General features: G+C 33.6%; 1 protein-coding gene across 1 annotated transcript; it reads right to left on the bottom strand.

Annotated features, from left to right (window-relative positions):
* Positions 1 to 530: 530 nt before the first annotated feature.
* On the bottom strand, positions 531 to 1,437 carry LOC132279557 (calcium-binding protein CML38-like). Its single transcript, XM_059781573.1, has one exon. It carries the CDS (start codon positions 1,283 to 1,285, stop codon positions 677 to 679), a length of 609 nt encoding a protein of 202 aa, XP_059637556.1. The 5' UTR covers positions 1,286 to 1,437; the 3' UTR covers positions 531 to 676.
* Between the last annotated feature and the right edge of the window lie 9,962 nt (positions 1,438 to 11,399).

Genomic DNA, 11,399 nt, shown 5'->3' with positions numbered 1-11,399 from the left:
CATATGTCATCCTACGTCTTATTTCTGTTGTATGGATTTGACTGCTAGTCTGGGGGCGTGACTTTGACTGCTAGTCTGGGGGCACTAAACTTGCAAGTGTCTTTTTGTCCCATCTCTAGGTTCCCTAGTGGGTCATTTTATTTAAGTAAAAATCTTTTTTTTTTTTTTTTTCTTTTTCTTTTTTTTTTTTTCGCTTTATCTCACTAAATTTAGTTGAATGATTACTGAATAAGAATATCATTTTTGAACCATTTGCTTGTTTAAGTGAGGAAAGGTTGTCATACCAAATTTTACATAAATAAGACCACCTTGCTTTCTTGCTTCTTTTCAAATTGCTGCTATTAGAGAACAAAAATATGTTATTTGTATGTATATATATATATATATATTTTCCCTTCCTTTTCCATTCGATGGTCAGTTTGGAAAAAAGTGCCACTGTGAAGTAAATTGCAGGGTTGCATAATCTGCTGTGTCAATTAACCTCCCCACAAGCATCCCAAAATTGTGACTTCCAAAAATTTAGATATATATCCTATCCGAAAAAATTAAGCTAGTATTTAACTCCTCAGTAATTAAATTAAAATTACAAAAAAATGAATGTAAAACACAACTTGATTAGTATTTAGAAGAATCAAAAGTAAGAGTATATATATGTGCAAATTATGGTATTGATGGATCAGTGCATCATGATGGTAAATTCCTCAAAGTTAAGGACACCATCACCATTGATATCAAACATGCTGATCATGGCCTTACAATCCTCCACAGTGGACGACTTCCCGAGTCGACTCAGCATCCTCTTCAAGCTCTTGGGTGTAATACACCCAGTCCCCTCCATTTCATACATCTTAAAGGCCTCTCTCAGCTCCTCCTTCCTCTCTTCCTCTCCCCCATTCTCCATCAGCCTCCTGAAGTCCTCCAACCCCAACATCCCGTCTCCGTCTGAATCTGATGACCGGACAGCCATCTCAGCCTCCTCATCCGACAGCTCCCCTCCCACCGTCCTCACGCAGCTCTGCAACTCCTCCGGTGAGATCTTGCCGTCCCCGTTCTCGTCAAAGTACATGAACACCCTTTGTATCTCATGACTGCACTCATCATCATTAGCACCAAGAGTCGTACTTCTTGGTGGACTCAAATGAAGCGAGCTCTTTTCCGGCAACTTTCGCGGCGATAACTTACGACATAATCTTCCGATAGCAGATGACGAATCGGATTTGATTCTACCACTCACTACTACTGGTGATGAAGTTGAAGAGTAGTGCAGTGTGGCTTCTGATTTCATGTAATCAGCTATTGTATTGAAACCACGATTGAGTGTGTTCTTTGTGTATAATCCTATTGACACAAAGAAAGTATACAAAGAACGAGAGTGAAGAAGGTGGTTATATATAGATGAGCTAGGATTGAGCCGCTGAATTGATTTTATAAGCTGTGTTGATATGAGTATGCGTATATATAGGAAAAGATGCCGAGTTAACAGCGCGTAGGGGAAGCTTCGGGCTTGAAATTAAAAGGCGGCTGCGAAAAGGGATAGAGGCATGTGTGTAAAAGGAGGACCTTGCACACTTGGAAATTGGTGGCCCGTTATACATATTTGGTGGTCAAAGACTGGCACGTATGGAACGCGGTTCACTTGTTTCTGGCCAATAGATTCCCTTTTTGTTTTCTTCTTTATTAATGTTATTAACAGAGTCCTTCTTTAATATAGAGCTAAATTACAGGGACACCCGCTTAGGTTAAGTTCAATCTCACATAAATAAATATTTTACTTTTAATTTTTAATAACACTCCAAATTACTTTTTGGATTCCGAGGCATGCGAATTGATCCATTTACTCTTAATTTTTTAATATAATTTAATACAAAATATTTATAATCTTAAATGACAAAAATTCTCATATTTAATGGATATGAACTGAAGCTTGGCACTTTTGTGTCACTCAACCCTACTCTTTCCTTAGGTGAGAGAGAGAAGAGGTACCCAGCTAGGGACGGAGCTAAAATTTCAAGTCAGGGGTACAGTGCAATATATAGATATATATATATACACACACAATACAAAAGAAGAAGAAAATGAAGAGAATTATTCAAATATGTATGTTAAAAAGAAGAATTTTAAGAAAAAAAAAAAAAAAAAAAAAAAAAAAAAGGAAAGAAAAATGAGAGAATTTTAAAAAGAAAAATTTAAAGTTTCAATTGAGAAAGGAAATTACCAACAGGCCTGTGGCTTAGCGGTACAAGACTCCTACTTCTCAAAGGGAGGTTAGGTGTTCGAATCTCAGTAGTGGCAGTGTGTGTGAGTCCCAACTAGGAAAAAAAAATTGAGAAAGGAAATTTGACTTTTTTTTTTAAATAAATTTAAGAAATTTGAAGAGTAAAAGAGAAAATAAAGAAAATATAAAGAAATAATTTTAGAAATCACAAAATTTAGGGGGTCATTGCATAATTTTTTTCATATATATGGAAAAAGTAAAAAAATAATAAATAAATAAAAATTACCACATATATTATAGAGGGTGGGGCTAGGCCAAAAGGGTAAAAAAAAAATTAGATGGAAGAGAGATAAGAAGGGATGAATAAGATATCCCTAAGGAAGATATAGTATATTTCTTTCTTTTTGTTCGGTTAGATAGAAAAGAAGATAATAAACTCATAATTTACTATGTTCGTTAGGAGAGAAAGAAAAAAAAAAGTTTTAATTATTTTTACCATTATATCTAATGATATTTATAATATTGTAATTTATAGAGGATAGCACAGTAATTTAAAACTTCTATAATAGTTCACTTGTCTTTCCTACTTTCTTTCGCCCATTTTTAGGCGGATGAAAATTTGTAAAGGAGGAAGGATGGGTCATCCATTCTGTTCTCCTTTCTTTCATTGTATTATCTTTACCGAACAAATGAACTCTATCTTATTTTCTCTCCACACCTCTTCCTTCCTTCCTTCCGAACTATAAGAAATTAGGTTTTTAGTGATGGTCAAATATGTCCCTAAAAGCCCTAAAACCGTCCCTAATGATCAAATTCGTCCGTCCCTAATAGTTGCGTGATAAAAAATCCTTAGAGACAGTAAAATATGTTCGTCCCTAAAAAAAAATCAACCTTTAGGGACGAACTTACTGTCCCAAACAAGACCGTCCCCTTTGATTTATTAGGGACGGTATTTACTGTCCCTAATAATTGATATATTAAAGACATTTTTGTTGTCTGTCCCTAATACTTATTTATTAGGCACAATTTATACTGTCCCTAATAGGTTTTTTATTTTTTATTTTTGGTTTATCATTAAATTTGTGACAGTTATAAACTGTCCCTAATACTTTATTATTAATTTTTTGTTTTTGCTCTACTGGATTTGGATTTGTGTTCTCCTAGATTTGGGTTCTTGAAAAACTATTAAACCACATCCACCTTATTATGACGACCCTAATTTTTTAAGCCAGTGCTGTGATGAACCGAAGTTTGACCCAATAATGGATTTTAAATGCAGAAGCGAACTTAGAAACCAAGTCTCGAGAGATGCAATACATATCTAAGACGCCAAAATAACCTTCCATGAGGCCACAGAACTCAACAAGAACGAACACGGAAGAAAAAACTCAAAAATAGACCAAGTATGCCCCCAAGGGTAAAATGGTCTTTTCACATCGAAACAAAGCCTCGGGAGATATACGTCATCCCTAAAACGCCAATGTAACTTCCTATGAAGTCACATGACTCAAAAGAAAACAGAGCGAAAACAAAAGTTTTAAAAACGGATAAGTTTAGTCCTAGGGGAAAAATGGTAATTTTACAAAAGATTATGGGTGCTATCGAGTACACCTTTGGATAGACAGCAAAAAATTAACGAAGTTTGACTCAAGAATCATCTAATTCGGAGTCCGGACAAAGGAGTTATGGTCAAAACAAAAATCGACATTGATGCGGCCAAGACGGGGGCACTATGGGCGCCCACGGCGCAAGCCGCTCGGGCGCATGGCAGCCCTCTGACATGCCATGATGGCCTGCACCAAATTCCTAACTTGAAATGCTGTTTTGAGGACTTAAATGGTAATTTTTGGAAAAAAGTTGTGAACTAACCCTCCCTCCCCCCAAAATACCGAAAATGCCCCTTAAACCAGACTTTTTTTTGAAAAAAGTGCGCGCATCAGAAAATCAGATTTGACGCGAGATTTTCGAGGCCGAGAGTACATTTTTTGGAAAAATATTGTGAAGAAACCCCCCCTAAAATCACGTTTTCTATGTGACCATGTCAAGGTCAGAATTTATTTTTCAAAGCAAATCCCCAAAATGCCCCTAAACTAGATTTTGCCGATGCAAAATTCGACCTATCAAACCTCAAATTTGCCTAGAATGAGGTTTAAAGGCAATACTTGAAACTAAAATGCTTAGATGCAAATGGAAAGGCGTATGGCCCTTGGCCACACCTCTAATATATTAAAAGAGTCCTAATGGATATGCTTGGGCACACTTTGTGCAATCCGAATTGAAAATAACAACTTAAGACTTCATGTTTTCCTATTTTTCAATAATTACTCATGAAACCAAAAATACTTAAAGGAAGCAACTTAAAAGTAAATGGCCCTTAGCCTCATTATATACACATCAAATATGTCCTAAAAAGTATATCTACGTACACTTTACATATTACAAGGCATAAACGGCATATTGAGCTTAGCTAAGTATTACAACTTTAAAAGTAAAACTTAAATATGCTAACACTTGCATGTGATCAAAATTACATAAAAATAAAAAATAAAAAAAAAACCTTTCAAATAAACAAAACAAACTAGGGATATTGTGCATCCCAAAACCATGTCTTCTTGCCTGAAAAATATCCCAACATTGAGGGTGACCAACTTAAAGTTACTCGTAGGAAAATGAACATGCAAAGACCTAAAGTTTTACAAGTTTTGCAAGTTGATATGAATTAATCCATGTGATTCATTCCACCTAACGTCTATGTCAAAAGTGAGACTTAGGGATCATTCTAAGTTACTTTAAAGTATTTCTAGCATAAACCACAATATTTCTGCAATTAAACAATATAAGAACATATGATACAACATAACAAGATATAGATTATCAAAGTTATCAATTTGAAATCTAAATGTGAAAACAACTAAAGTGGTTCATGCCACCTAGCGTTTTTGTTCCAAATGAGTCTATAAGATCATTCCTAGGCTACATTAGAACAATATAGCACAAACTACAATATTTATGCAATTAAACAGTATATGAACATAAGATACAACGCAACAAGATATAGACTATCAAAGTTATAAACCTAAAATCTAAAATACTAAAACAACTAAAGTGGTTTATACCACCTAATGTCTATGTTCCAAAGTGAACAAAATGATCACCTCAACTACTCAAATCCTTGAAATAATAATTCTAAGGCATACAAGTATACAAGTACTAGTATACAAAATCGTAAAGAGACTTTATACATCAATTCACGAATAACAAATAAGTCATAATTAACAACTTGGAATTGAATACGAAATCAAATAGTAAAAGACTTGGACATCATATCGGATTAGACCGACAACGTAGTTACTATAGGGTTACTAAACCACGGGTAACCTCCCTAGTGCGCACGTGTAGGGAGAGCTAATCTCTCACTCTAGAGCTTGACTCTAGTCATATCAAACAAACGACATCCCAAGTTTCCAAAATAAACAAATTGTGCAACAATGTGTGTGTGTGTGTATATATATATATATATCATTATGTATATACAAGGTAATAAACTATCTACCATGCACAAACCAATTTTGGAAGCACACAATACATGCTCTAAGTCCACAACTATTATGGCATACAAAATGTCAAATCTTCATTGTGCGATTCGTTACACGCCACAATAACATCACATGTCGAATCTTCAGTATGCGATTCGTTATACTTGCAATAACATCACATATCGAATCTTCAGCGTGCGATTCGTTATATGCTATAACAATATTATTCAATATTTAAAACATAATCTCATGAATATAATACAAGTCCGAAATCATGATTTAAACATACAATCAACATCAAATACATGATTAAATCATTAATGCAATAAAAATAGAAATTAATTAAATAAAATAATTAATTTCTCTAAATTTCAAATCTCATCCAAATAATCTCTAATTAATATATGTCAAAGATTATAGCATGGTCATTACATATATCAAATCAAAAACTTAATTAGGTCATTGAAACAACTAAATAGAATTTAATTAAAATACAATAATTAAATTTCTAGATTTTAAAGCTACTCCAAATGGCCCCATATTAATATATGCTAGAGAACAAGTCCTAATTATTACAAATATCAAGTTAGAAACCTAATAAAATTATTGGAACCATGAAAAAGATTTTAATTAATTCATTTAATTAAAATTTCTAGATTTCAAAACTCATCCAAATGTTTTCAAATTAATATATGTTAAAGAACTTGTCAGGCCTAATTTAATATTATATCACAAGTTAATTTTATGCCAGATACAACTAGGTGAATTAAATCTCATACAAAGAAAATAATTAAATAAAGATTTCAAAACTTATTCAAATATTCTCAAATTAATGTATGTTAATGAACATACCAATGCCTAATTTAATAGCATATCATAAGTTATTTCCATGCTAGATACAACTAGGTGAATTAAAATTTTATACAAGAAAATAATTAAATAAAATTCTCAAAACTCATCCAAATATTCTCAATTTAATATATACCAAACACCATGTCAAGGCCTAATTTAATATCATGTCACAAGTTGATTCCATGCTAGATACAACTATGTGAATTAAATTTCATCCAAAGAAAATAATTAAATTAAATTCTAAATTTCATACAAAGACATGTATACAAGTTATATAAGCCTGAAAAACAATCAAAACAACAAGAATATAAAACTCTAACATCCCCTACCTCACAAAAGGATTGTTCCTTTCTAATTTAAGGGAAGCAAAGGAATTCCAAGATTTCCTCCAAGGGTTTTGTAGAGGAAGGTGAGGCAAAACTTTTGTATTCCAAGCTTTTAGGTCAAATATGAGTGGAAGGAGACCAAAATGAAGCTTAAAACTTTAAGCCAAGTTTTGCTTCAATGGTGGCTAGGTTAGGATTTGAGAGGAAAGAGATGAAATAAAATTAAATTAAATTACCTAAACTAGTTTTAGTGTATTCTTCTACTCACTATGTGCTCTTACACTACCTCTCACACACACACACTTATGCAAGACAAATTTTGGTGCCTATACTTGTCACTAATCTAAGCATCCATTCTAGGCTTAATCTTAAGCCTACACTTGTCAACCATCCAAGCCAACAAGTGCACCTATCCTAGGTCAACAAGTGAGTGAATCCTCACCCTCCACATGTCATCATCCAAGGCTCCCAAGTGTGAACCAATTAGATGCCAACAAGTGGACCAATGAAGGTGTGACACTATTCGCACTTTTCAAAAATTACAAAAAGGTCCTTCTTGAAAATATCTTCTAATTTAAATTATAAAATGGTCCCTAAGACAAAAATTAATTACACAAAACCCTAAAAATTAATAATGTTTTTAATAAACTATACATTCATGCTCTTTACGAAAAAGTAAGCAATTAGTATGTTTTTCTACAAAGTTAAAATACAATTATCATGGAAATTAAATATTATGGATACATGCAAAACCGGAACCAAATCCGAACACAAAGTGAGGTTATGCTAAGAAAAACGAAAGCGGGAAAAAGGTGAAAAACAAATAAAAAAGAAAAATGCCGAAAAAATGAAAGTGTGGAAATGACGCGATCCTTACAAGGACGTTGTCAATCCAAAAGAAAAAGTCTCAAAAACTATTCCCGAGTACTCAAAACAACACAAAGTGACGAAAACCCGAACTCGGAAAGGAAAAATCAACGGGAAAAAAATATTCGTAAAATTTAAGAAAAATGAAAGGAAGGAAAATGACCGAGTTATTACACTTATACAGATTGTTATCAAATCATCTAAACATAAAAAGTACGTAGATCTACAACATCATTGTGGAAAGAAAGTAATAGATTATCATCACAATACGGTGCCAACAAATGAGCTTTAAATCTTATGATGAAACTACAAATTCTCCAGTTTTGTAAACAAAAACTAAAAGTATCTACTAGCTGCTTTAACATCAAATGGTTCCAAACATCCTCCAAAATTAAAACATCATTTTAATCTGAATGCAATCATGAAAATGCAGCCCAAAATATATATACCAAATTAATTAGAAATCAGCTAGCTAATCATAAAAAATCTCCAAAATATATGTACCAAAATAATTATCTTTACAGTTCATTCAGGTGATTGTTGTGGTGATGCTGGCGGGTGGTGCTGAAATTGCCACCATGTTGGCGGCTGCAGATACCAGCTTGGTGGGGCCTGCTGTTGTTGGGAATGTGATGGAGAATGTTGATATTGGTGGAACCATGGTGGCGGCGGCTAGTACTATTGTTGCTACTCAAGGAGCTGATGTTGCTGCTCAAGCAGCTTCTGAATTGTATCCAACTTCTCCTCCAAAATTTTTACTTTTCTCCATAAGTTGTACATTTCTTTCTTCAACATTTTTCACCATTTTCCTAAAAGATTCTTCATAAGATGAGGATACACGTTGATGGCTTAGAACTACAAAACTATTTTCGAACCCATGACGATATCCCTTTCTGATACCTAATTGGGTTCCACTATCTCAACATTATTTCTGATAGGACTGGTACCATCAGAATTTTGAGAAACTTGTGAAAACTTCTCTTTCATTTTATCCAGAAATTAAGATTAATGTAATGTTACCATCAGTAACTCAATAAAAAATTAATTAACAATCACTAACTGAATAACTTTTTTCATTCTAGACTGAAGAAAGATTCTCAGTTTATATGGTCATAGTTGTTGAAACTTTGCAACAAGGAAAACCGAAGTTAAAATGACATCTTTCAACACTGAAATTTGAAGTGTGGTTATTTTTCTATTATGATCCCATCACCACAAGTGCCTACCCGCACCATTTTTTGATGCCAACACAGTAATCCACGACCAAGGTGCTTTAATTATTATATACCCTGTGCCCATTTCGAACGTGGAAATAGGGGGCAACTAAAAAGAAAAGAATAATCTTATGTTGATTGGTTACATTGACTAACCAAGATAATAATGGTGCCTGTTTGACCCTAACTTTCAAGGAATGGAGATAGCTGTAACCTCATCGGTATGTTGGCAGGCAGATGACCACCCTATCTAAGGAGTGGTTAGAGGAGTTAAACACAATCTCTAAAAAATTCTCTTATTCGCAATTGATTCAAACCATGAGGATGATATAAATGCAACTCTGGTAATTAAAAGAGGTATGTCGAATTTATTGCGATTCACTAAATAAAGTACCAGATAATTATCACTAGTCACTGACTTGACCGTCGAACTATCCTCAGCTAGCACCAAATATGTGTCATTCATAGTGACGTCATCTGTAATGACCCGGTCATTTCCTTCCTTTCCTTTTTCTCAGATTTTCACGAATATTTTTTTTTTCATTGATTTTTTCCTTTCTGAGTTCATTTTCTCATCACTTAGTATCGTCTCAAGTGCTTTGGAATGATTTTTGAGACTCTTTTCCTTGGATTGACAACTTTCTTTAAGGACCACGTCATTTTCACATTTTCATTTTATGGACACTATTCACTTTTCGTCCTTTCCCTATTTTGTCTTTTCCCCGTTTGTCAATTTGTTGGCATAACCACACTTTTTATGTTCGTAGTTGGTTTTTAACTTCATGAATCTTCATTCAAGTGGTTTTCACGAAATATGTATCTTTACTTTTACAGAAAAGTACTGTGGTTGCTCCCAGTGTCCATAGGGGCATGGATGCACAATTCTTCAGAAACTTTTTCTTTTCTTGGGTTATTTTTCATAAATATCTTTTTAAGATATTTTATTTCAGGGGTTTTGAGAAAATATTTTTAGAAGATATTTTCTTTCTGGGCTAGTTGTGCAGTTTTCATTTTTTGGAGGGGCTATTGTGCAATTAAAGAAAGTTATTGCTAAATGCCTCATTTTAAGCCTGAATCCTCGTACAGCATTTTCACTTTTCATCAAGTCGCATACTCTTAGAATTTTCTTTTGGTTATTTTTCTCCAGTTTCAGGGTTTCTGGCCCCGGTTGCCGCCGAACTTGTTCGGGGCATATTTCTCTGCTCGAGAGTCGGTTTTTGACGCCGTTTCTTCTGTTGTTCATATTTTCTCATTTTGGTTCTTTTTTTTCATAGAGTTTTGCCATTTGAGCGCGTCTGCGCGAATTCTACTTTTCTGGACTTGGCGGGGCCCGTTCAGGGCACTTTTTGAGTTTTTCTATAAATAGGGGATCTTTAATTGAAAATTCATATTTCACTCTCTCTTTCCCCCCTCTCTTGGCTAGATTCCATGGCAGCCATGGGCTGCCACCTTCTCTCTCCTCTTTTGAGCTTCTTCTCCTTAGTGAAACGCCGTAGTGCCTTAGTGTTTTATGTTCGCCTTGGCAAGGCCTTCGATTTCACCGATTGGAATTTCGTTTTGGCTATTTCTTGAGTTTGGGTTTGAAGTTAAGTTGTGATTTTGATAGTGCTTCCTTGGGGTTCTTGTTCATCATGTTGTCCTCGACAAAACCTAGAAGTTTCGTCAGATTCGGAGCGGTTTCATTTTGGTGGCTTTTGAGATTTTCATCTCAAATTGAGGTAGGGGGTGTTTTAGGATTTTGTATGTATTGTATTGAGTGTTTTCCATGATTATACAACTTATTTGCATGCTTTGTATCAAATCTAGAAAATTAGTAATATTTATTTCTTTGTATAAGATTTAATTTACAAGGATGTATATAGCTTAGAATTGAATTGTGGCATGATGATAAATTATGCTTTGATATATTTGTTAACATATATTAAATTGGGATTATTTGAATAAGATTTTCACTTTTTATTTAATAATTATCTTTGGTGAAAGTTTAATTTTCATGCACGTATCTTGTATGAAATTAACTTGTGATATACTTTTAAATTAAATCTTGGCATGTTCTTTAACATACTTTAATTTGAGAGCATTTGGATGAGTATGAAAATCTAGAGATTTTGATTAAAAGGATTAATTAAAATCTATTTAATGGTTCCATTGGCCTAATTAAGTTTTTAACTTGATATTTGTGATGACTAGGACTTGTATACTAGCATATGTTAATTTGGGACCATTTAATGTTGTTTTAGAATTTAAGGATTTGATTATCATGATTTAATTAAATTCCATTTTATTGTTCCAATGGCCTAATCAAGTTTTTGAATTGATATATGTAATGATCAAGTTATCTTGTATAACATGTATTAATTAGGGACCGTTTAATTGAGATTATAAACTT

This window comes from Cornus florida, unplaced genomic scaffold (assembly GCF_030987335.1).
Source record: "Cornus florida cultivar Cherokee Brave unplaced genomic scaffold, ASM3098733v1 CherokeeBrave_3.0.0_Hap2_Chr10, whole genome shotgun sequence".
Taxonomy (NCBI): domain Eukaryota; kingdom Viridiplantae; phylum Streptophyta; class Magnoliopsida; order Cornales; family Cornaceae; genus Cornus; species Cornus florida.
Note: the sequence above shows the minus strand (reverse complement) of the source record. Positions and strands in the feature narration are given on the sequence as shown.

Coding starts and splice junctions, on each gene's coding strand:
- LOC132279557 (XM_059781573.1), bottom strand. CDS start 1,285: ATGAAATCAGAAGCCACACTGCACTACTCTTCAACTTCATCACCAGTA.